Source organism: Etheostoma cragini, chromosome 22 (assembly GCF_013103735.1).
Source record: "Etheostoma cragini isolate CJK2018 chromosome 22, CSU_Ecrag_1.0, whole genome shotgun sequence".
In the NCBI taxonomy this organism is placed as follows: Eukaryota; Metazoa; Chordata; class Actinopteri; order Perciformes; family Percidae; genus Etheostoma; species Etheostoma cragini.
The window spans coordinates 12,878,754-12,906,079 of NC_048428.1; the positions used below are offsets into that span (position 1 = coordinate 12,878,754).

Sequence of the window (27,326 nt, forward strand, 5' to 3'; positions counted from 1 at the left end):
GGAAAAAGAAAGAATAATAATAATTCCTTCAGTTCCAATAGGGCCTTCGCCGCCTGTCGGCGCTCGGGCCCTAATAATGCAAGAAACTACACGTGGATTGGGGAAAAAATGTACAATGTACAAATTGACATAACCATGAAACTTCCCCAGGTGACTATGCAAAGGCATTGTCATATTATAATGCACATATTTGGATACATTTCCAGAACAGAAATATGAACATTAAATAAAGCCGGAGTAAGACGTGTTTCATTTTGTCGACATATTAGAGTCAAATGTTTTCAACAGACAGGATTTGCATATCTCTTCTTATCACTCCATAAATCGGAAAATACTGTCAACAGCCATAAAAAAAGACTTGGCAAGTTTTTTAGTAAAAAATGGCTATGAGTGATATATGAACAAACCGCTTTATAAAAGCCTTCAAAATTAAGTTGGTGTGTGTAAGTGTACTAAGGTGGAATTTTTGGAGTATGAGAAAAATGTGTCAGGCCTAAATTTGCTATGCAGATGTTGCCCTGCATAATCAGGATGTGGATGCAGCTTTACCTTGGGACTGATGCAGGTGTGCGATCCCTCACTCCCAGATTCTTTGCAGAATTCTGAACTCTCGCACCCTACAAGACAAACAGGCATCAATAGTACATGACAACATGGATCAGGTTGAAATGCAATATCCATAATTATGAGCTAAGAAAAAAAAGAAATACATTGGGTGAAAACACAAGAAACACGTTTCAAAAGTTGCCCCACAAATGAGCTATAAGTGGACACCACCATGGCAGCAATACATCTTTTGTGATGGTTTTTGTTGAATGACACACACACACACACACACACACACACACACACACACACACACACACACACACACACACACACACACACACACACGAAATGACTGGCAGTCACCTAAGAGAGAAAAGGAATCATTTATAGTTTAAATAGCTCTTATAAATATTGTTGGTTGTAAAATAAAAGTCATATGATGCACGTTGAGACCCTAAAATATAAACTACAGCTGCTGTGTGCTGTTTATCTTTGGTATATGTCCTTTTTTTACTGTGTTAGCAAAAGACCACATGCAGAATAGTCTTTGTAAGGAAATAAAAGTAAGTAGTAAGGGATTTGGATGATGAATGGTATGTGACAGAGTTTGATTATACCCAGTCAGGAGTATGTCTGCTTGCTAATGTCTGCTGGCTGTCGGCAGATCCACAAATGTTCGAGGGGTAGAAAGCAACTCTGCCTCTTAATTTAGAGACACAAAAACAAAAAACACCCTCTCTCCCTCTATGACGCGTGCCCACAAGCAAAAACACTACAATCAAATCATCATCCGAAGAAGTCATCAGCGTCTCCTCTTTGAGCAGAGGGGGAGCAACTGGCCTGAAGTGCATCAGCTGACCTCTCAGTTACAACTCTGCTGTTCGTCTGCCCCGTTCAGACAGCGGGATAGCATCAGCAATTACTACATGCCTATCACAGCCCTTCATTCTGATGACTTCAGACAGAGAGGCCCCCAATGTCACTAAAGGACACTGCACCCAAAAGTAGTTTAGATGAGTAAGTGACAAAAATCTTTTAAAGTCAACAAGCTGAACTTTGTTTACGTACCTACAGTCTCTAAAAAACATAAATAAATATCTGATGATGCCAAAAGAATTATAAAAAAAACAAGAAGAACTTTCAGATTTTCCTTTACAAGACAACAAAACGTTTTCTTTGATGTGGCTCCCAAGGAAGTAACAAAAATAATAGTCTAAAGGTTGTAAACCAAAGTATTGTTCAAATTAAAGATGAATGGTGCTAAAGGAAACGTCAGAGGATCAATCACAGTCTTTAGGATTCAGCCTCTCAGGACCATGACTGTCTGTACAACATTTCTTGGCAATCCATCCAAACGTTGTTGAGATATTTCAGTCTGGACCAAAGTGGTGGATCAACGGCCAACAGACAAAATGACTGACAGACTGACTAAACAACATTGCCATCGGTAGACCCAAACCGCAAGCTTGGAAAAAAATACGCAGCACACATACGTCAAAGGAAATGTTTTGTTGGACAAAATAGGACAAATGATTTAAATATTGCTCTCCAAGAAGCAGCAAATATGAGTTGTTCCTTGCTTGTTTAGAAGCACCAATTCACTCACACATGTATTTTATATTAATTAATATTTATTAATATTTTCACATCTCAGCTTTACTTAATAACCGATCAACCTGGTAGCTGATCGTTGTATAAATGAAGTCTCTTCATCTACGTAAAACTGAAACGTATTATTCTGCTAAGGCTTTAATTGTTGGAACATCAATGAGAAAGTGAAATAAATATTACCAGCGAGGAAATGTTAAATCTAGTTGACTTTATTTGATCCACCAGGTTTTTTCTGGATTTGTAAGTTGAAAAACAAGTCCTAGCATTTATAAAAACGGTCAACTAAAAAAGTTAACTATGGAAAAATAAAGTCCAAAAGGGTGACACCATGAGTTATCTTCTTAAGTTAGTTTAGATACTTATATATACTCTTCCACAGTCTTTTATACAGACCAAATATTGGAAACTGCTGTGCAAAAGTGTACAAATAAAGCTGTGATTGGACCCATTTTGCCCAAATCACTCATGCATTCCATTTGTGAAAGAGGTCGTCTGGGCTTGATGGATGTCGCCTGCTGGGACTGGATGCTGTGCAGATTACCTTTTTGTCAGAAAGTATGACTACTGAGTGAGGAAAAAAAGGCGTCATCCAAACCCTGTGTGATAGATTCATAAGCTGATGTCCATGATGGATGGACGGACGGACGGACGGACACACACACACACACACACACACACACACACACAGAAAGGCCTCTTCTCAGTGGCGTCTAAGTCAATGATGATGCAGAAAATGTCTGATGATGTATACAAAATGATACCAAGTAAATAGTACTGTTTACCTGGAAGCAAACAAGATAGATAGATGGACTTTCCATACCTGCAACTTTTCATATCCCATTATAAATATTTAAAACTACTCCTTCTACAAGATGGATTTTTTTCCAGCCACATACAGTAGTATCCAAGGTCACACAATGCACAGAGTTGCATCCTCCTGGCTGGTAGCCCGGTTCTCCGAGTGCAGAAATGAAAGCCTTTTTCCTCCCACCGGATCTCAGCCTCTCAACTAACCTCTCCTCTCACTGCAAACAGCAATATTACCACCTCTCGCAGAACTTCTAATGACTGTCTGCGGTGTGGGCCACGATCCGGTCATGGCTGGAGCCTTTTGTGGAGTGCAAATGTGTAAGCATTGCGAAAGTTATGTGAATTCCTTTCCTTGAGTCCAAATACATATGTGAATAAACAAACAAGCTCCAGACTCCTTACTAATATGTTAATTTTGTAATGACTCTTTTTTTCACTGCCTCATTTGGTCAGATTCATATTCTGGTTGCAGTGAATGCATATCTGATAAGATTGAAATCAGATAGGGGTGAAACAGGGGAAGACAAGAGAAGAGATAATTATTTTGGTTGGGACAGCTGCAAACACTTCTTTCATCACCCAAAAATATACTTGTCGCCTGCAGTCTTAATCTGAGTGAAATCCAACAATGACCAAGAAAGCTAAAATGGCTTAACGCAACTCTATATGCCTCCCTTAAAATCCATTGCTAATACTGTTTTGGCAGCCTCGTTTGACTAAATGAAGCATACAGTTTATCTAATGATTTTGGATGCAGAGGTTGCGCTGTGGATTGAAACACAATTTCACTCCAAATGAGAAAAAATGTCACCGCGGGGACAGAAGCAGCAGACGACTGCAGCAGTACTAACAAGAGGCTTAGCAGAATAAAAGAGAGAAGCTCCGTACACAGCAGTGTTGTGCATGTGTGTGTGTAAAACATACCTGTTTCCTCATGACATCAGTGGCCTGCATGATGCAGCGAGGAGGCAGGCCGTGGTTTCTGGCCAGCAGGATGGCCTGCTCCAGTGTCACACTCAAGGTGCAGCTGTTGGTCAGAGAGGAAAACATAAGGTCAAGCTTGTATATTCATCAGATTCTCCCCAAGGGAATTGATGATGCTGAATACTTATAATGCGAAACATTGTTCCTCCTATAATGTTGTTATTATATTGTTGCTTCAGTGTGGGAAATAAAATTCCATTTTGCCAAAAACATAACCATTATTTATCTTTCCATTTTACACATACACGCGTATACAGTATGTGCTTGACAAAGTACAACAATGCAATATTGACAATAAGCACCTTCACTGACTAATATCCCTCTATCAACATGCTTTCATTGCAATGACAGTAGTGAGACTGAAGCAAACATCAACTGAAGACAAAAGCACAACAAACTCAAACTCTGGGCTTCCTCCAGATATGTGCACATTTTGCTCCTCTTGTAATTTCTATAACATCGCTCATCTGCTCGCAAATTAATTATTTTACTTGCCACTGAAATGTCACTCACAGCAAGCATACACACACACACACACACACACACACACACACACACACACACACACACACACACACACACACACACACACACACACATGCACATGAGCATGTGGCTAAATCCTTAGAAAGCTTGTGACAGGTGTCAAGGCTGCTAGTGACCTATCTATGATAACAAGCTGTACTAGTATATCGATCCAGGGCCTCTTCACTGCAAATTGAACTGTCCAACGTCCCAAGGCTGCCAGGCTCGGTTTCCTTGGGTAACATTGCCATGGGGCTGCTAAGAAGTATGAGCAGTTTGTTTAATATCTCCCTCTCTCATGATAGGGTTTCACACTGACTGACTACAAACTTTAAAAAGTAAAATAAAAAAAAGGAGCAGATGTGCGATGAGGAACTTATTGCTGCCAGAAGCCATTACTTTGAGTGAATCAGAGCAAGATTTATCCCCTTGTGTTCCGGTTGCACAACTTTACGACAGTGTAACATGATGTGATAAAAGTAATGAACTCAGTAATCCTATCCAGTATGTGCCAAACAATATCCCAGTAGAGAATTGCAAAAGAATGTCCTTTTGCAGGCCACCCCGGAATATTTTTAAGCACCCATTTAAGCTTCCCAAACCGATAAAGGAAGGGGAAATATATTCAACCAGAGGTTCTTTAAATATCTCTTCAGCTGGAGCAGGATGAAGGATGAAGGTTTCTCTTTTCATTATGGCTGGTGAGATAGTGTGAGGTAATTTATACCTATCTGTTTTATGTTGTTCCAGCCCATGTCACATTTACACTCTGTGTTCCATTCAGAGTCCATTCTAATAAATGAGATGAAACAAGACAGCGACAAACACAAAGGTAGGGAAAGAATGGCAGAAAGGAAAGGAGCAGAGATAGGTCCAAACATTTAAATCTGAGAAATACCTACTCTGAAATTTGACTGTAGTGAATAAAAAGCGAGTTAGTGCCTTATAGTGTGGTATTAAGCTTTGTGATTTTGATACTTTTCTCCCTCTCTTCTATCGTTTCTGTTTTGCTGTCAGACAGTGAACTCTCCCTTTTTTCTCTCTAATGGTTTTTGTGGAGGTGATGGACAAAAAAATCTGAAGAAGAAAGGAGCGCTGCTGCATATTGCAAAATGCTGATGCCTCCAAAATATCATGCTTTCACTGTTATTAAAACTCATCCATCACGCCAACTAATCCAATCAATAGTGCCTGAGGAGGCTGCCACAATGATAATGCAATTTCCACATTACTAATCTACTGCCTTGGTTTCATAGGTTTTCCCAATGATATCAGATTTACTTTGTGTGCTTACCATTTACATGAGCAATACATAGATGATTTGAATATTTGAAAATTTGAAATTATACAGAGAAAGCAGTGACATTGGTTTATTCGTATATAATCTGGGGTTATACATAAAAACCTTGACTGCCAAAAGTGAAAGACATTGACTTTGTGGATACTACATCAGGCGAAGCCTTGGTAACTCACTCTTCTGTGACTCCAATACGCCCATCAGTTGGCCGCTTTGGAGGGTAAAGCCACTTTACGCATATTGCAAAATAGGGCATGGGCCTGTCACCTGCTGTGTCATGGTACACTTGGCCTGCCTGTCTGGGTGATTTGTAGCTAGTGTGTATTGCTGTAACTGCACAGACACTCACACCTAGTACACACACATGCTGAAGGTTAATAAAGTAGTATCAGCCGTTGTACAGACAGGAACTTTCTATTACAGCTCATGCAACAACGCAGCTCCATCTGCAGCACTTTATCGAGCCATCACTCACATTCGGCAAACGCATGAACGCGGGCGTGTGAGCCTGCGCATATGACTGAGACAAAATGATGTGGAAACTGTCATGGGGTATGGAAAGAGGGTATCAGAGAGAGGGGTGGGTAGGTGGAGGGAAAGAGAAAAGGATTGGATAAAAAATGAAAGCTTAGGATCAGTGGTGACAAACGATAAAGATATTTCTGTCCTCATGCATTGATAAACGGTGCCCTCAGCAGCAGGTGAGTTGGGCTGCTATATATAGAATTCAATGAGAACGTAAGTAATTGACCTGTCTCCTTCCTGTGTAAAGTGCTTTGCCTAATTATAAGTCCCTCATCTGGCCTGAGAAACAATGGGCCTTTTCAAACTAAATATCTAGCTGGAAATTAATGCAGAGAAATGCGTATTAATAGTAAATCCCCATGGTGAGGAGTGCCGGGTTCTTGTGAAATTGAGAGGTAGACAGAGGGTAAAAGAAGGTGCTGAGAACCAGGAGAAACTGTGGTAGAGATGATAAAAAGGAGAGCAGAGTCAAAATGCAAGAAAGATTAAAAAAAAGGTAAATTGCCGGAGAACTGTCAAAATAAAAGGAAACGAAAAGCAGGAATGTGTAATTTAACTGTAGGCGGTTCATAGAGCGCTGTAAGATGTGTACTGTAGTATATGTGCCAGCACACTCACCGATGAACGCCGCTGTTGCACATGACAATGTGTGTGGCTCCCAGGCGTGAGCAGAGCTCAGAGGCCACAGTGAGCAGCCCCACTCCAGAAGCCCCGCAGGCGGTGTACTGACAGGCAGCAGTGCGGCGACAACTGATAAAACTTTCCATCAGACGGTACAGCTCCTCTAGAGCATTAAGAGGGCGCATCAACTGGGCAGGAGCAGAGGGAAAGGGTTAAGTGCCAGATCCAGCAAGGAACAAGAAAAACCACTGCTGGGCTGTTGATGAGCAAAGTGCATAATAAGAGTTGATCTGCTGATTACGGGGTGATTGCGGTCCTCAGGTAGAGTCAGATTGTGATATTAAAGCATACACATGATAAAAGAGAGATTTCCACTGGGAAAACATGCTCATGTCAGCTTTATAGTGGTATTTATGAAGTACTTCCAGGTATAATTGGGTGAATACGTTTTGATTTACTGTATATTCACACTGATGCAGTCTATACCACTCACTAAAGTAAACAGGTATTTACTGGAGCTCTTCTTTGCTCCATTTTAAACATCAGATGACTTTGGCCCTGTCATTCTGGAAGTTGTTACATGTTCAAGCGCTTCCACGCTGCAGCACTAAGATCTAATCCTGTTCTTCAGTTTTTCCATGATGTCATGAATGCAGCATGAGGTTGTGTGAGGTCACTCTTACCTTATCTATGAGGGCAGCTTTGGGTGCAGAGCTAGGTGGCATGTTGGACTGGTCCAGGTAGAAAGCCCTAGGGGGAGAAACAACAGTTCCCACATGGGAGTGATTCTAATGGGTATTACTGCACGGCAGTGGGAGGATACAACAATCACACACAAGTTGTTTTTTTACTTAGACGCTCTGTTGCTTAAAAAACATGGCATTCTTTTCTCTGCATCATTAGGTCATCAGGAGCACTGGCGGCTGTCTTTCTGGGAAAAGTAGGCCACCTGCTCATTATGGAGCTCCACCATCTAACTATCAATCATGAGAGTAACTTGGGCAGTGCTCAGCAGAAACACAGACTAAGTATCTATTGTCCTGGGCATCACTCCAAATGCCATTGCCTCATTCATTCATGAAATACAGTCTATTTGGTGTCATTTTCTTCATTCGTCCACAAGAGGCAGCACTGGACTGGTATGGTTATGCAGAGAGGGGACGTATACCGCAATGAGTCTATCTGAGGTGAAGTGGTGCAAACTCAGCAGTCTGTGATTCCATCAAATCTCAGTAATCCAGCAGTGTGCTAAAAATAGGTACACTACACCACATTAAACCCCTTGTAATAAAATCGCATACTCAATTACTTCAAAGCAATAATAATAATCAACACACAGTCACCCTTGGAGTGCACATTGCTAAAAATGGTCGAGGAACTTTTCAGTTTGAAGAGATGCAGCAATGGCAGACTTTAAGGGAGGGAGACTGTTTACAAGAATCAGTGAAGCAGGGCTCATTCATCTACATTCACTCTGCTATTAAGTCATTCAAATCAAGTTAAGGAGGCATTCATCACGGCTGTGCTATTTCTGTCAGACAAAATTATTAATGAAATGAATTAATCAAAAACAAACCAGAAAAATTCACACAAAACATGAAGGATATACTTAACCAAAGTCCAACTGTAGGAAACATAAGGGCACCCACTCAGGCTTTTAATGCACATGAAGTAAACATGACAAGGCTGTTAAACCTTTATTCACGTCATTCGTCCATTTAGGCTAATGAGGATATGTAAATATTATTGATATTGATATACTGAAGTTGTCCAGGTATTAAATCCCTATCTGGCAAATTATTCTTTAACCTTGTGGCGTGCGCTTTTAAATGACTACAAGCAGAGTTTGCTAAGGGTTCAGATGAAGCTAACAGCCTGGGAAAATTGGTTCAAGATGACCTTATTATTCAAAAGATGTGCACGGTGGACCGAGAGTTACACCGCTGCATTCGACGTAGAACACACACCTCTTGTAAAAAAACACGGCATGATGGCCAAAGCAATCTACATGAGGGATAACAGGCCAATGTTTTGTTGGGTTCACTGTTTAAAGACCAAAATATTTGATTTCCACATTAGGGTTTCTGCAGTAAACACCTGGCATCCATAATGTGTCTGTATGCGTTTAGTACATCCTAGTCTGTGTGTGTGTGTGTGTGTGTGTGTGTGTGTGTGTGTGTGTGTGTGCGTGCGTGCAGTAAATGAAAGTTAGATTCTGTTTTCTAACAAAACACTGTTCTTTTAACAGGTCAAACAAAGAGAGTGCCGAGATTGAGTGAAGCGATTAAGCGCTACAAAACAAAAAAGAAATCAAAACCTTGCCCTGATCCTATTCTGGCTCTTCACTGCAGGTATGACCTGTTATCTGTCTTCTTCAACTGTGTGCTGCAAGTCCACTAACCCTGCTTATCGGTCGGCTGCTCAGACCTTTATCTTAGAACTATATAATAGAATCTGTCTTGACTTCTGTATCGCTGCCTGACTACATCTGCACACATTTGTTTATCTGTTTCAGACAATATAAAAGCCACTCTTTTCCTGCCCTTGCACACTTCCTTTGCAGAAGCAAGGTCACAATACAGTACTATTATCTTATCCTTTTGCTGTAGAAGTTGTTCTAAAATACTGTCAGCAAAAGCTTGAGGAGCAGGGCTGACTCTCCTGGAGGTCTTTAATGACAAATTAGTAGTAGTCAGACTACAAGTGACATGTGGTTTAAAGAGGACCTGCATCCCATCTTCTAAACTGGTGAGGTTTGGAGACAGGGCACTTTTGAAACATTTATTATGGTTGAAAAATTACATTTTAAGCCCACACACAGTATGAAAATACAACTCTGTGAGGCTAAGAACATATTACACACATTATATATCTATGTTCTAAATCCACTGGGTGTCTGTTATTTCTCCTCCGATCTACAGTGGATCTCAGGTTTAAGTCCCTGAACTCCAGCTGCCCCGATTTAATGGCAGGACATTGAGGGTCTGCAGGCTTTTACACAAGCTTATCGTTTTACCTTACCATTCTCCAACATTAAAGTAAAAAAAAAAAAATAGCGTCTCTACTTAATTCTCATATATGTTTAGGGGAATTTTACGCCAATCAAAACTTCAACCCAGCCAATCTGAAATGAAAACAAAGGTTTCAGAAACTGTGTGATCAGGCTCATCCGGTTTCTTCCATTGAGAGCATTTTTCTTCTGTTCATAATTTGCTTTTAGTGGAAATCACGAAATTCATACCTGCGCGCACACACACACACAGACACACACAGACACACAGACACACATTCTAATGGAGGATTTGGCTGCAGGCCAGAGATGACCTGCTTTCTGTGAGTGTAGCGGTTTTATTTTTTGTTTTGTTTTTTTATTGGGCCGATGAGGATACTTTAATCTCTTTGTTTCTGCTTCCGTCATAACAATAAGACACTCGAGACTCTTTACAGCACGGGAGCATTAGTAGTCAGCTTGGGCGTCAAATGATGTGTTCAGAGGAGCAGCGTAGGAATGGGCACATCCTCCATTCACAAAGTACAAAAGAAACAAAACTGATCCTTGAAATATCTTGAGAGGTATTTCAAAAAAACTTTAATTTAGTTGAATTAGTTAAATTAGTCTTTTGTGGATCTGGTTCCACACCCATTCACACATAAAGACACAAGTCAAGTGTCTAGGATTTATATTATATGTGACCCTGCAGAGGTGGCTGCTGGTCCATGTAGATCACTCACACTGCCATGATGATGACACTCACAGTTAAATCCCCCCACAAACCCCTATAGTGTGTCAGAGCTGCCTATAGTAGCTAATGAAGGCTAGCAGGAGGCCATACATGCCACACGGTGATGTTTCTGCACTGACACAGTGGAGGTCATTTCCTTAATCCACACCTGCTTCCTATTTACACTTCCCGAAAAATATTTATGACCACCTAAATGTGTCATACAGGAGCACATGCCAGCAGGAAAAGCCTTCAAAGCCACCTGAGATAAATACTGGTATAGAAATTAGATGTACGGCATGTTTTGTTTGTTGGTGTAATATTATAAACTTAACACAGTGGACCAAAAAAAGGCATTATAATATGTACATGCAGTTACTGTACATATTACAATGCCTTTAAAAGGCAAAAACAAATGTACGACCCTGATGCAACATCTAAGTAGATGCAAAATATGCTTGGCTCATTGCAAAGGTTTTTTTTTAACATAGAAACTTCCGAGGAGATGAGTCAAGGTTTTATTAACAATATCAAGCACCACAAAGTGCACAACTCTCATCATTACAGCCGCTCAACGATAGAATTAAAGAGAAATAATAAATGGAACCTTGTCTCTGATGCTCATCCCTACTCTGCTTTTTAAACAGGGGTTTAGTGCACACTAGCTGGAGCAAAAAGAAGCCCCACAACATCCTCTGCACTTTTGTGAATTGGGACTCCCTATGCTGGTACAAAGACTGTAGGATTTTCATTGCTTCCTAAAATGAGAGAATGCCAAGAAAAAGAAAGCTCTTTTTCGGTTTATTAAAGATTTTTCCAAATTGCCATTGCATCCCTGCTAAAGCTAGGATAATACCCATAATCAATAGCTCAAATAAGACCTATATTTTTTATTCTGTGAGAAAAAGTAAAATGACTTCTCAGGTTACTGATGCAGCCATCCAAGAAATCCAACTTTAAGCAAACTAGCTGCCCTGTCGCATTACTGCACTGAGGAGCTTACAGTACTAATGCATGTCACAGGGAAGATGTGTAAGATGGGAACTTGCTGCAGTAGCCGTTGTTATATTAATGAGTACTGCATAGCCCTGCCCCAGGGAGGAAGAGAAATACAATCAATTACATGAAGCAATTTTGCTGTTTGAGCTACAGATTTGTGGTGTTGTTTCGATGTTGAGCGCGACGGTGGGTTTGTGTGCTGACCAACTTAAAGCGATGTCACGCTATCCATCTTCTTGTTCTTTGAGCAAACAGTGTAATGTGGAGGTGTCCTCGGAGACCTAGCGATATTATTTATGTAAAACTAGCTGTCAGGGAGACTTTAATACATGGTGGTAGTTTGTGAGGATGCAAGCAGAAGTGAATACATGTGTAAATTCATGTAACTAAGACTAACAAAACCTAACCTGATATAGCGGTCATGAACTGATCAGCTAGCTGCATTAATCATGTTGTTACAGCACTTTTAATGAGCATATCTGCACTCTAAACACAAGGTCACGTCCCAACAAAAGTGAGAGAATCGATCCCTGCTCCAGCCACAGGCCAACAGAGATTAAAGGAAGGAGTGACTGCTGTGTTGAAACTGACACCGACCTGCAATAAGCATCAATCATTTTTGCTTAATCAAGACAAACTGCACTGCAGTGGTGTGATTACCAATTCACTATAGCTGATGGGAGAGCAAACACTACAAGCACAATTGACTTGGAAGCTGTGCTGTGTGGTAATGAACAATGCATGTTTAACTAACAAAGCCTGAAATACAAGTCTGTAGTAATGATAATATATACCATTTGTTGGACAGTGCTTTACATCCAAGTGTATTGCTTATCTTTCAACCACTTTGCTATCAGTAGGGAACTTCAATATCCATTTGAGATGTGGAAATTTAACAACTCCTGCCAAATGCATTTTAATTAGGAAGAAAAGCCTAATGCCTAAGCGTACTGTTTTAGTTGTGGCAGAAGTTTTGACTTTAAGACATCTGCTTATACTCACAGGTTACTGTTACACCTGCAACAACAATATACAGTATGAACATGGCACACAAGATTTACCAGCAGTACTAGCAGTAAACCTTGCAGTACTTTCCACTTCATTCATTCATACTGTTGTATGTACTATGCTCATTAAATCAATAGCAAAGGAGCATGCAAGAGGAAAACCTGACTCCCTCCACATATTTCTTGTCAATAAGGGCAAAATTAGATGACACCATGGGCAAACAATAATTTCCTCCTTTGAATAAAACATTTGCAGATTCTGTTCTGGGTTTCCCCTCTCCACTCTGTCCTCGTTGACTCACTTACGCACTTTTTTCCTCCTCAACCCATCACCCTCATCCCTCCCCTGAAATCCCCTCCATCTTTCCAACCTGCTCTGGCGATCTATATTCCCCTTTCAATTTTCTCACTGTGTCCGTAAGGAAATAATATGTTTCTGTTGAAAGCATGCGAGTTCCTCCCTTTTTCAGATATTGCTTCTCCCTACCAGAAAGGTGGGAAAATGTATACATTTGCAAGTTCTTCTCACAATTTATGATAGAAAAATTAGAGACGATTAGTTTATCCCCTCCATTCAGCTCCACAATATCACCCTGCTTTTATGTGATGAGAAACCTGAAAGCAAACACCAGAGACTATGAAAGAGGAAACTGATACGTGGCAGGGATTCAAATCTCTTCTACCTATATGCATGTCAGCTGGGATAGTTTATGAAAGCTTGAAAACATGGGTGTGTGTTATGTCTCTACATATGCTGACTACTATGGCACCAGCCATGTGCTTGTGATTTGGCCAGTGAGTTTATGTTTTGTGGAAGACTTGTATTGACTTCATCAGGCACCATGGCTTTGCTCGGATCATACTGTGTGTTGGTGTAGGTATGGATATCGTAAGCCAGGGACAGAGAGGCGGCTTGGAAATCTTACAGTAACATTGACTGTATTATTATTTACTGCTTTGAAATTGGATAATGCCCACAAATGCACCCTGGCAAAGACGTCAGTGGAGGAGCAAGACAAAAACAAAAAAAGAAAGTTCTTGCAGACCGAAGATTTTTTTTTTTTTTTTTTATTTTACTAGGAAATACTCTGCATGCGCAAAAAACATGCATACGTAATGCAATTGTTAACACAAAAAGGCATGTTTCATCTTGACTGTTCCACATCACAATGAGCAGCTGTTTAAGTGATAACAATACAAGCATTTGTATGCAAAAATGCTAATTCTTTCATCAACATCACTAGGACTTTTTTCCAAATGGAATGTTAATAGTTAGAAAATGAAATGTCGGTCTTACACAACAATATCTTAGTGTTCCCAAATGCATATGGGTGTCTGAGGTGTAACAGCAGAGTGTGTGACAACATGAAAACATGCAAGAATTGCGGCCCTGCAGTAAAGTCAGTTCAGCATAACGTGTGCTGTTTCTGTCTGTCAGTCAGCCTTTGGCTCCAGCCCACGGTGTGGGTTTAACCCAACACTGCCGTGGCCGGGCTCCAAGGATAACGAGGTGCCTGAGGTTGTAACGCTGCAATGAAGAGAGGAGTGACATCACAGGCTGGTCTGTGGTCAGCCGAAAGACACATGGCAGCCGACAAAAGAAAACTTCTGGTAACATTAAAATAGAGAGAGACAATGTATTCACTGACTGGTGAAAACCAGCTGGGAATATTTACTTTACTATGATTAATACAAGGAAATAGTACTTGGTGGAAGCGAGGAACGTGTTTCTGGTGCAAGTCGCCTGCTAAAGTTTTGCTAGTGGTCACTGTATTATTCCACGGGCACATGAATGACTCAGCAGCCATGTTAAATTTAAAGTACTACTTGGAGAGTGATGTGGAAAACCATACAGCTCGGTGAATCGATGAGTCCATCAACAAAAATTAATCAGCAAGTATTTTGATAATGGATTTATTCATCATTCATTTTCTTTACTCAGAAAAAAATGACTTTCACTTGCATGAAGAATCGTTTGTTAGCTACTCCAAATATGTCAACTCAACACCAACTGATTCAGCCACTGTACTACAGAATACAAAGTAGGAGACCAGGAAACAGTGTCTACCAGCTTCACTCCAGTTGGGGTTTTGAAACAAACAGCACCCCTAATGCTCCACACATCACCAGCCTCACTTGCCTGTCAGAATCACATCTGCTCCATGTTATTGCTGGAGCCTCTGCTGTCGATTCAATTAGGCTCTCTGTACAGGTCAAACTGAAATGTACAGTACACGTGCAAACGTACATGAAGTTAAATTAATGTTAAAAGGAACGGCAAGCACATTTGTGCACATACTATTCCTCTCCTTGTGGTATTTTAACCAGACTAGTGACATGTTATAGTCTGATCGTGAAGTGACTAACTGCAGTCTGCAAACAACAACTCAATCAAATTAAACGCTTAAAGTTCTTTTTAATCGTCACGTAAACACTACGAACAAATAAAATATTATTAGCGGAAAGCAATCGCAGTGAATCAATGTCTTGTTGTGAAGGATTGGCACTGATGTGACACGTGACTGTTGAAGCTGTAAATCATTCAGTCCCCTAGAGCAGATTGTCCCTAAATAACAAGATGGAGTTATGCTATGAGCTCTACTCTGTTTAATTATCCACAAAATCAGCAGCAGATGTTTAATTGAAGCCGACGCATTGTACAGTTGTCCTCTTAGGTATTCAATCAGTCAACTTCAAACAGCTTTCCGTGCACACTAGAGTATGGTTATTGAGCAAAATGTTATCAGTCTATATTATTTAATCTTGATTCTAAAGTATCCGTAATGTGTCCAATTAAAAGACTTCAAGAAGATCAGGAGTAAGTGTGTTACTATAGATCTATCTGCACTCACACCAACACAGGACATTTTGCAAAAGCCCCATCTTCTGTCTTTAAGATTTTCTCATTATGAATTCTTAATGTGTCATGTGCATTCACAGGCACTCACATCATTTCAGACACAGCTGGTTTAAATTTGATTTTCAGTCACTGAAATAAAAAAGGTAGCATCTAATATGAAACTGCATTGATATTTACACAGCTGACTGTAAAGGTTGGACTCTGACTCATACATTCAGGAGATTAAATAAAGCCAGGCCCTTATTTTCAACTCCCAGGAGTGTCTGTTTGTTTGTATCTGTTTCCACCTCATTAAATTATCCACGCCTGGCCAATCACAAAGGGTCTCGGGTGAGCAGCAAACCAATGGGGTGTGAGGTAACTGAGTGCAGCAGTTGTACAGAAGCACTATATCAGCACAGGTGACACGCTGGGCACTTTCATCCAATCACTGCAGCCCCTGCTGTGTGTTTTTTGCAACCAATCATAAAACACACCTGCTGTTTTTCTCTCAGCCAATCACCTTGAGGCCCTGCTGGGCGTTGTAAGTCAAGCCCGACTGAATGGGAGGTCGTCTTGATTTATGTTAGGTCTAGAAACTTGCAAGATCACACAGAGATGTAGCATCAAAGTAATACTTTGTGTATATGTTTTGTATAATGTACCTCAGTCTCTTGTAGTACTGTTTGACCTTATCCAATGAGGCAGCATTGATTTGGGCCTGGTATTCCTCCACTGACACATTGTCTCTGTAGTAGTAACCTTCCATACTCTCCAGCGCTAGAGAAGGATAAAACGTAAGAGTGAAAAAGTATTAGAGCCACTGCATATACTGTGAATCTACCTGCAAGTGTTTTCAATCATCAATAAAGCAGCTTTCATCTCTGCAATACTTGCCGACTTAAAGTTCCCCGAACCGGGCTCACTATACCTTGTGTGAAGAGCACAGGGTAGATTTTGATGCCTCCTCCGTTTTTCAGCCTGTGAGGAAGCTGGGAGAAGTAGAAACTCTCAAGGTGGAAGCAAACTTTCAAGGCCTGACGGGTGCCCTCCACCTGGTATGACATGGGCATGTCTGCCAGAGGAGAGGAGAGGAGAGGAGAGGAGAGGAGAGGAGAGGAGAGGAGAGGAGAGGAGAGGAGAGGAGAAACTATTTATAGCTCAATCTCGTTTTTTTTATATAGTAGTAGCAATGATTAGGCCGTAATATTTCTTTCAAAAAAGCAACAAATGTAAGTCAAATGTAAGCTCCAAGCCTCAGTGTACATACTGGCGACCAGCGGCTCCCCTTCCAACTGCCGAAAGTAGAATGAGACCTTCTCCAGGTCAATGAGGGCCACCTGAGTGTCCTCCAACATGGCCTGCTCATCAGTCTGAAGAAAGAAAGATAGCATACTTGTAAGAGCGTATTGGTGAAGGACGTATTGAGATAGTTTTCTTAGTAAAAGTGGCAACAAACTCCACCAATTCTACTCATCAAAGTTTGCTTACAGGTCTTGGAGAATACTATTGCATTTAGAAGGCTCTAGAAGGAGCTGTGTAAAGTCTGATAAATTGTCTCAAGTGACATCACGTGAGTCAGCAGCATCAGTTGGGGCTGAACACTACAAGTTTGAAAATGAAAAAAAGCTGGAGGTACCAGACCGCTGTAGTCCGCGCCTCATCTCTGCTTGAGCAGCTTGTATCTTAGCTGCTACTAGTATAACACTCCCAAATCTCCAACCCAATCGAGATGGAGAATGGCCCCATTCACTGCAAGATATTATTTATAATTCTTTAAAGTTTATTGCTATTGCATTAATATGTTTTCAGCATTTTCATTTTGTAGGAGCTCAAGATGGATCCAATTTTAGCTACTTATACTGTTTAAGTGCTTTACATGGGTTTGTATGTGAAATCTAAACCTAAAAAGAGTCTAGTAACTAATGTACAGTAAGTATGAAGTATCAAAACATGGAAATAGTAAATTTAAAGTACCTCAAGTACAGTAGTTGAGCTAATGTAATAAGTTACTTTCACCTCTGTTAGTATATTTGTGCTTTCTTTTCCAAGAAAAAAATAGGCAAAGTTACAAGAAGTACAAGAAACTTTGCCATTTTTCTAACGGTGTGCTGAGATGCATGCCTCTGCATACATAACAGTGTGCGTATGCTTATGTAAGTCTCTATCGGTTTTTATGTTTGCTTTAGCTTGTTTGTTTATATCTCTGAATGTGTGTGCATGTTTCCTTTTCAGCATGCACTTAACATCCTTACACACAAACAAGCACATCTGCTTGTGGCCACAGCGATAGTGGCTCGAATATTTCGGATTGTGACCCTCTGCACTCCTCTGTCATCCCCCTCTCCCCCCATTTCCTCTCTCTTTCTTCTTTCTCTCTCTGCTTCTTCATCCACCACATGCAGAGGGATAAACAGAGCGGGGATGAAAGAGGATTAGTTTATTTTTTCTAAAGACACATTTGATATGGCCCGACATGTGACAGAGGGGTACTCGTTGCCCTGCCAAGTGACGCCTGCCGTGCGTGGGCAAGTTTATTCCAAAGCGTGTCACAAAAAAAAACTTCCCCTGAGACAGACACAGACAGAGACACACACAGATACACACACACAGACACACACACACACACACACACACACACACACACACACACACACACACACACACACACACACACACACACAACCAGCATCCCCAGTTTGTCTCATGCTGCCTTTCATGTGGTGCCTTAAAAAGGAGCGCAATGAGATTTTACTGGAATCACCTGCAGGTACTGAGACCCTGTTCAGTTCCACAGGGACACTTGGAATGGAAATGTCTTGAGAAATGAAGGAAAAGAGAGAGACAGAGAAAGAGGGAGACAACAGTGCAGGCGGAAAGGCAAAAAGTGTTAAATATTTTGGGGATCTGACGTAAGCCACACGTCCATCTAACCAAAATAAACGGTCATCCAAAATACATTATAATAGCCCTTCCTGTGTTTCTAATTCCCAGAAAGATGACAAAAATAGAAGTAAATAACGCTTCCCAATAAAAATATGTTTTCTATGTGGTTGATGATGCAACATGCAAAAAAGAAACACTGACAAAATAACTGAATACATTAGCTACACAAATTTGAGTTTCAGTTTCTCCGAACTTGGTTAGAGACAACTTTTTTCTTTTCTTTTTTAAATCTGGGAAGGAAAGATTAATATGGATATCTGTGAAGTCACAGTGTTCAATTTTAGAAAACTACAATAGTTGGCTGCTCATAGTGAACTCTTCTGTAGATCGTCTTTTCACTGCACAAACTTAAATCCATGCAGGAGAATAGAGTAGCTTGACACAAAAGCCCAAATACTACTTGAGCCTGGGAAATGTTTTAAGGTTTCCTTGCTTCCAAAATAAGATGAAAAAATATTCATGCTTGACATTAAAGCTATTTCAAGAGGGTTTTACAATACAGATGAACATGTGGGTGGCAAAACCTTTCCAAAACTGACAGATAGTTTTTTTTTTCATTTAATTATTTGTTTAAAATGTTGTGCATGTTTAAATCCATGTGCAGGGGTTTAGAATGTGGGTGACAGTAGTCTATATCCACATCCGGGATTGCTCCGGTGCTGCAGGAAATTCCGTCTTTTGGCTGATGTTGGTTTCCTTCTGCTTTCGTTGATGCATGAAAAATGCACTTTATAAGTTTTTTTTTAACATTAATACAAGTTCCTCCAGCCTGCCTATGGTCGCCTAGTGGCTAGAAATGGCGCAGACCGAGCCCTGGGCATCCTGCTTTTCATTTGAGAAAATTAAACCTCAGATGGGCCAATCTAGAATCTTGCACCTTATGAGGTCATAGGGTTACATCCCCTTGCTCCGCTTTGCCTGCCCAGAGAATTTGACCCATGAAAGAGAGACATCATGGCTTTCAAACGAGCAAAGTGACAGTTGGTTAAGGCCACACCCCCAGCCTCCACCTTAAGCGTACACGTTCCAACAAAACAAGTTCCTTCCCGATGTTATTTTGGAGCTTAGCACCGCCCATGACGATTGTGATTTGTTTAGAGAAATGCCAATAAAGCAGAGCACTTTTTTTCCATCCCGGAATGCTGTGTGCTCCGCAGCGTGCTGAGGATGGTGTGTAAAAGAACAACACAAGAGTATTGTATTAGATAGATATTAGACATGTAGCCTATTGAACACGTTTGCAGAACAGTTAAATATTATTTGTTAAACTATGAATCATTCTGTAAAAACAAAACAAAAAACAAGTGTATCATAATACTATAAATGAATGAATCCAAAAACTTTTCATGGACCTTCCCGGCAGAGTGCAACGGACCCTGTCGGTCCCCAGGTCCCACTTTGAGAATCACTAGGCTAAGTCACCTCAGTATCTACCCAGTGTGAACAACCAACATATATTATTTAGGGTGGTTAGTATATTTGCCTTTATGAAATCACTAATTGAATTTTAACAGAGCAACGTTTTGTCTGTTTTTGGTTTTTGGCTGTTTGGGATACTTCCACAATATCCCAAGACACAGTTCCAGCTTAAACAGCTATTTAACTATTCAGATGACAGTGAAGCTGTCTGTTATTCGTGGGACCATGAGGGAGGTTGGTTGTGGGATCTGGTTCTGCAGAAACAGCGGCACACCTCAACAATTCAGACCACATCCCTACACAGTCACTGCGGGCAGACTGGGAATTAAACTCAGCACATTTTGGTGATTGTTTTTGTGTCAGCCATGCAGCCTGGTAGTGATATCTTGATTGACAATCTTAAAAATGGTAGATCCCATTTCATGTGCTTAGCTACAGCTCACCATTACACACACAGCTGATCAAACATGTTGAATGTTGAAAAGTTGCAGGACATGAATCATGCAATTCCTGCAAGTTTTTGTAACCCACATGAGGTCTCTGGGTTACTCAGTCTCCTCTCCCCCCCCAGTCCAACGCCCCTGACTGTATGTGATATATATATATAATTTGCTATGCTGTATGTGTTCTAGTTTTATGTCAAATGTGAGCGTATTGAATGGTGCACAAGGAGAAGATGTAATACAAGATAAGTGTAAAATAAAAGCTCAAATCTCTGTATGTGTGATGCAAATAAATGCATAGTTTATTTTTGCACACGCAGAACTACGGGATTTGTCAGTTTAACAAATCCATACGGTTATAATTTGCACAGACAGCAAGTCCTGTCCTTTTAGACTATCTTAAGAGTGTAATGGTAAATAATATCTATATTTTAGAGCACAAGGGCTGATGTTGGTCCGGAGCTCACCAGATTGGGGGAGAGGAGAGACTGGAAGTGGAAGAGCAGCCCAGCGCTGGCGATCTGCTCCAGCCAACGGCGGCTGGCTTCCTGAAGGTCCTGGGGGTCCGAGCTGTCCTGGTCTGACTCCCTGCCTACATTATGAAACTGAGAGTGGACAAAAAAAAGTTTGGTAGTGAGCTAAGACAAAGAATAAAACAAAAATGTTATGCTTTTACATAGGATGAAGCAGTTGACAGTTCCTATAGTTCCTATAGTATGCTTTCAATTTCCAATTCCTAACTAGACATATGTATAATATACCTGGTTGAGGACAGCCAGAAGGTGCTCTGAGAAGGCACACACAGCTGCAACTAGAGACTGACAGAAGACCATGTCTCGACGCAACTGGATCTCCGAGTCTAGAGGGGCAACAAAGAGAAGGTGAGGTTGAGAGTAAAGACTAACAGTGAAAGAAAGTGAGAGGAAAAGTAGAGATTAAAGAAAGAATTAAAAACTGAGTAAGTGAAGGGAGTTTTTAAGGTCAGACTAAGCTTTGGCAAACTTTCAGGAAGATGACAAAAAGGCTTGGCTTCTTAAATAAAAAACCTGTTGGGTATTGAATATTAAAATATTATAAAAAACTAAAAAGAATAAAACTAAAAAAAGCAAAAGCAAAAGACAGGTGTGCCAGAGTGGAGAGTACTGTCTCCCATAATTTCTTGAAAAAAGGCCACCCTGAGAAAGTTTTGCAATCCACTGAATTAAAAATGAGGTCATTAACCTCTAAGAAATTTATGTTTTACAAGGCGTGCCTACAAACTCTTTGACACTATTAACCAAACCCTCCCCAACCTCAGAAAATAAATGTAGCTTTTTCCATTTACTACTGAATAATTCATAGTTCCAGGAGGAGTAAAGGGATTTTTTAAGGAACATGGACAGAAGATAATACAGGATGCAATTTCTTTATAGTTTATGTTTTTTTTTTTTTTTTGTGCAAAACGCATTAATATTTAAGGTTTCAGCTAGTGCTCTATTCTGTATTTCTGTTTTACTGCAAGAGGAGAGTGAAACAAACCTGTATACTGTAGTAAGACCAAGAGCAGCCGTGTCTTCACCTCTGAAAAGAAAAGAAAAGAAAAATAAATAAATAAATAAATTCAGTGAGGGTGTGAACAATCTTACATTAACTCCCTAAGAGCCTTTCTCCTCAAATGCAATACGACCTACACTATAAACTTAACCCCTTAGTCATGAACAGGCCCATGCTGTATAACACTTTTACTCCAGCTCCACAGCTTTTTATCTTCACATATAAGGGGGAAATTACACAGCATCATAAAAACCAGCCAGAGGCAAAGATAATAACATAAATCCACCTTTGTTTATAGTCATATCAGAGCTGCGGGAAACTTGGCAGTCTGCTGCACTGCATGAAAAAGCCATCATGTGGAGAGGTGAGTAAAAAAAATTGGTGTACACAGGCCAAGCACATTAATATTAACTCTGCTTATTTGTACTCTCAGTTGTGACCGCAATCTCACCTTTCCCAGGAGTGTCATGTGACCGGGGACTTTGGGTCTGGGCTGTTTGTAGCTCAGTGTGTTTGCCTGTGGTGTGTCTGTATGTTTCTGTGTGCTCCATCTGTGCCAAAACAAAATCACACCCTCCTATTGGGAATAAATGACGCTGAACTGCCTATCTAATAAAAAATATCAAGGGAGAGCGGCTCTTTTGATTGTTTAACTTGCTAGTTTTTAGCTCCAACAATGTAGCCTCAATTTATGTACCCCAGGATGGTTTTAGAGAGCAGTTAGCGGTCTGGGACTGCCTGTACCCACACAACTGTAACACGGGCTATTATTGCCTCTAATAAATAGGATGAGGCGCACTGGAGAATTGGTCAATTTAATGTATATGACCTCCAAGGGCTGGCATTCTTTTTCATGATAAATACTATAAGTGGCTTTGTGTGAAAACAAACCTCAGGCCCCAAACATTGTAAGAACAGTGGTGTGTGTGTGTTATTCATGTTTGGAACAGGTCAGATAGATGCTGCTCACCCTCAACATATTTAGCAATGGTTTGTGTGAGGGTCTGAACACTGCTGGGAAGGTTCCAGGGATCCTGCTTGACATGGAGACGCAGCTTTCTGGTACAGTTCACCTTTGGCTCCATCTCCTGCTGGAACTCTGAGAGAAACACAAACACACACAAACACACACACACACACACACAATTAACATAGGCCTTGTGGAGGCTTATGTGTGTCAACTGTAAGGAACAACTTGCGTTTTTAAATAGTGAGGAAAGAAAGCAATATCTTATATCTTTCCTTTTCTAATGACTCTTTCTTAATTACCTTCATCTACAAAATACAATGCTCATCTCTTCTTGTCTCTCCCTTTTCCAGCTCTCCTTCTCCCCTGACTCTCTAGAGTCAGCTCTATTCACAGATGTTTATTGATGTTATAACAGTTCTGTTACTTTGCTAAACCAGTTAGAGGACATCAAACTCTTAGAAGTACAACACCCTTAATTTATTTAGTAGATTGATCATTCATTTGACAAAATATTTTAGCAAAAAGGATAATCCAAAAAGATGACAGATTCCAATATTAACTATTACTTTAGATCTTTCTGTCCTTTGCTATTCATTTTTCACTTAACTTTCACTTTCACTTAATTTTTCACTCAAACCATCTCTATCCATATTTTACTTTCCATCCTCTGTTCCTTTTCACGTAAGTCTAATTCTCCCTATCTCTCTGAATGAAATGATTTTAGGTCAGACAGACCCATAACCCAGCAAAATTCCTCCTACTTTATTGGTGCATCCCACAGAACACCAGTTTTAGACAGCCTACAGTCTAATCTCCCTTGTCTTTGCAGTCTTAAAGCCAATTTGTTAATTTGATGTAACTCCTCTTGAAACTAGACAGAAAGGCTAGTAATAAAGTTTACTTTGGAGACGAATGAACGGATCTGTTAGAATGGTGGCCTGGTAAAACAGAAGGCTTCAAAGGGGTTTGGAGTGTGAGTGTGTATGTCTGAGGGCAACGAGATTAAGAGAGTAAGAGATCAGATGCAGGAATGCTCTACTTGTTAGATAATCCTATTTGCTCTGTTATCAACCACACACATTACTGAAGTGAAGATGGATTAGCTCTGATCAAGGCCTGCACGTTCCTCCTTTGGGCATCTATGCACACAGAAACACACACAAAAACACACACACACACACACACACACACACAAAACACAAGCAGACGTATTTTCAGTTCAAGATTATCTGTGCTCGCTAGAAGACTGAGGGGTGTGTGTGTGTGTGTGTGTGTGTGAGTTTTTTTGTGTGTGTGTGTGAGCCATTTGGGTCACTGTGTTTGGAAGCTTTACTTATGCACATGCAGAATAAGTGGGTAATCTGCTCTTCTGCTTTAAGTACTCATCACACTCCATTAAAGTCACTTAAAGTACAAGTACATAAAATATGAAAACTTTTGATATCAGAGCTTATTAAACCCTTACATTGTACAATACAGGCCACCGGGATACAAAACAGAGTTATCATATTTGGAAAATCTGGCAACAATGCCTGCAACACTTACAAAAAGAAAGAAAGCAATTTTTGCTATCTAATCCTCAAAAAAGATTGAGTCATCTGAACATAGTTCACAGATCATGAAAGGGCACCATGAGCTAGTTTATATTTGCAGTGGGAAATGCTAAGGACAAATTTAGCCCTTCAAGTAACATTTCCTACATTTTTCCTGTGAGACACAAAATGTAACAATGGACAGCGGTGATTAATCATTAAGGCCAAGATGAGGTTAGGTGCCAAATAAACACACAGTAAGAACTAAATGATCAGATAACACATACGCACAAGAGCTGATATGGGGTCACATTTTCCATTGACTGGTAAGTACCACCACAATAACCATGAAGTGGAGAGGAGTATGCAACTAAGTGGTGCTGTTTCAACACTATAAAGTGATCCAGAGTGGAGGGCACTGGGATAGATGGAGGGTAAAAGACGTGAAAAAAAAGAAGGGAGGAATGAATGGAGGAGAAAATGGATTGGAGCTAGAATCCACCTACAATACTCTCCTCATTTCATCACATCTGCACACACACACACACAAACACAACAGGAAGTTGCAGCCCCTATGCGCAGGCAGCTGCTAAATGTTCAGCGTGTGCTCGGTTTTCTCTCAGTATCTGTACTGGTTGGGAGTTTCTCCACTATTATCTATCTTTTCTCAGGCCCACTGTGCAGCCCAGCAAGGCCCAGGAAACACAGCAAAAAAAACATTCCTCACAGGAAGCACATTAAATACTGCAGCGGAAAGTGGGATATTTAGTGAGGGAAAAAAACACAGACAGACTAACTTTTAGATTTCTTGCTCAAATTGTTTGACTACTGTGTAACAAGATGTGGTAAAATATGCTGAGAGATCAGTGTTTCAGAGCTAGACTGCTAGAAGCCTGGGTATGACCCTTGAAGACCAACTCTCATTCACTGCCAACATTGCGGCAACTACAACTCAGGATGGCTGAAAGCATATGCATTTTCCACCGAAGGATGACAACACATCTCTTCCAACAACACTTAAAAAAAATATATATATATATATATATATATATATATATATATATATATATATATATATATATATATATATATATTAATTGGAAGTCACTTTGGATAAAAGTGTCAGCTATGATGACATGTAATTTAATGTAAAGGAGTACACCACAGTCCTAGTGCTTTACCATGTAATCCTCTTCCAGGTGTGAAGCACTTGGTCTGTTCAAACGCCCGAGCCACCACTGCTCCTCTCAGCATGCTGGTGATTGAGTCCACCTGAAGAAAGCACAAGGGTCAAACTGGCGCACTTACTGTACATAATACAGTTTCCCTCTAAGCCCAGTTTCAAAGTATGTGCAGGGAAGCAAAAACTGCTGCCCAAACATAACCAACACTTGCATCTCTTGCTCTCTCTGTCTCACACACACACACACACACACACACACACACACACACACACACACACACAAAACCACAAAGCCCCAGTCACTACAATTTGCTATGCAGTATGTAAACAAAGCAGGGGAAACTGAACTACAATAAAACAAATGACAGGAAATAGCCCAAAAGTGCAGAGACAGCAAAGCAAAGTTTTTTCTGCTTTTCCACTGCCGATGGAGACATCCTCATAAAACCTCTTGTGGATGGTGAATGCATAATCAGATATAGTTAACCTTTTCTCCAAAGGTCTCAGAAAGGTCATAGGTCAGCTTAAGGCTCTCACGATGTTTACTTCCTGAGCACGATTCAAAAATGAAAATGCAAAAACTCTAAGTAAATACTTTCCCCTTAAAAACACAAAGTTTTGGGTTTAAAAAGATTGCAATTTCCAATTTATCACACAATATTATTAGACAACATGATAATGGATCTATCACCTTATCATGATAACAAAAAGGTTAAATGTATTCCTTAAAGGATCAATAAACTTAATAAGATTTATAAGATTGTCTATTTAACTATTAACTTTATATTTTATTATTTTTATTTGAACTTTCATTAAATCCAGATATCCCAGAACTGCAAAAAGTGAGAAAGTTAGTTTAGGCTTTCCACAAATAACTCCCACTAATCACATCTGCACAGATGTTAAGCTGACCCACCTGGCTAAACAGATGCTCCAGAAAGCTGTGAAGTTTCTTCTGCTTATCGTGGGACAGCCACACACTGGAGGGCATCTCATCTCCTGCAGAGGCGCGGTAACAACTTGTCAGCATTTTTCCACTAACGTACTGTATTAACACATGCACTATGTTGTCTTACTGCTTCAACACAGCTATGATGGCAAATCCAGTGTTCATGTTCTTTGCTTTTAGGACAAAGAAAAAGGTGATATCTGAGATCGCATTTAACTGCAATGTGTGTGTATGGCTGTGTGACAGAGACATTTAAGAGACAAATGGGAAGGATGTTTGACAGTATACACAGCTGTGTGAGATGTTAACGACAAATCCAGCTAAGATGTGTGGCCAGACGTCTGTCATTTCCAATTAGATTCAACTTCAGTTTTTTTTTTTTGCTCATGTCTTCCGGAAAGTGTAATCATGCAGTAAGATTGTAATCATGATTTGTCAGTTACGGGACTATTTTGCAACATTTTGGATGATTGGGGTTATGGATTATGACACTCAGATGGACATGTTTTTTCTTACTGGCCATAGGAAATGACCATATAGATGTTGTACAGTGAATTAATAAGTTATATTTTTTCTATCTGCCAAATAACTTTACTAATGTGTGATGTGTGGTGGAGAGTAATGCTTGTGTCCGCTGCATTGCATTTGGATACCTGAGTCCATCTCATCACTGTGAACATAGGAGCTACAGTGGCTGCTGCAGATACTGGTAAAGGAGGCAATGGAGTTTCTGTTGCTATTACAGTCACTGAGAAGAAAAAAGGAGATAAATGATGAGCAGATAATATACTTTTTTCATTTTTTAACACTTTTCATTCGGGCCACCAGTTTCCACATCAGTGACCACATTTCACTTACTGTA

The 27,326-nt window shown here is 40.3% G+C and overlaps 1 protein-coding gene across 3 annotated transcripts in view; it reads right to left on the minus strand.

The window, feature by feature from the left end:
* The window catches only part of prex2 (phosphatidylinositol-3,4,5-trisphosphate-dependent Rac exchange factor 2), an 87,905-nt gene that overhangs the window by 2,675 nt on the left and 57,904 nt on the right, over positions 1 to 27,326 (minus strand). The window contains exons 27-41 of one of the 3 annotated variants that reach the window (XR_004655204.1): positions 27,118 to 27,212; positions 26,432 to 26,514; positions 25,514 to 25,604; positions 22,801 to 22,929; positions 21,816 to 21,857; positions 21,059 to 21,156; positions 20,765 to 20,902; positions 16,760 to 16,862; positions 16,421 to 16,564; positions 16,155 to 16,269; positions 7,606 to 7,672; positions 6,920 to 7,110; positions 5,953 to 6,284; positions 3,895 to 3,997; positions 550 to 617 (exon numbers count right to left, since the gene is read on the minus strand). Coding sequence is in view for 2 of the 3 variants with exons in the window: in XM_034861745.1 (XP_034717636.1) it covers positions 550 to 617; positions 3,895 to 3,997; positions 6,920 to 7,110; positions 7,606 to 7,672; positions 16,155 to 16,269; positions 16,421 to 16,564; positions 16,760 to 16,862; positions 20,765 to 20,902; positions 21,059 to 21,156; positions 21,816 to 21,857; positions 22,801 to 22,929; positions 25,514 to 25,604; positions 26,432 to 26,514; positions 27,118 to 27,212 (1,467 nt within the window). In the remaining variant the exon portion in view is untranslated. Of the gene's footprint in view, positions 1 to 549; positions 618 to 3,894; positions 3,998 to 5,952; positions 6,285 to 6,919; positions 7,111 to 7,605; positions 7,673 to 16,154; positions 16,270 to 16,420; positions 16,565 to 16,759; positions 16,863 to 20,764; positions 20,903 to 21,058; positions 21,157 to 21,815; positions 21,858 to 22,800; positions 22,930 to 23,424; positions 23,940 to 25,513; positions 25,605 to 26,431; positions 26,515 to 27,117; positions 27,213 to 27,326 lie in introns of those variants that run through there. The other 2 variants (XM_034861745.1, XM_034861747.1) reach the window with 2 other exon arrangements.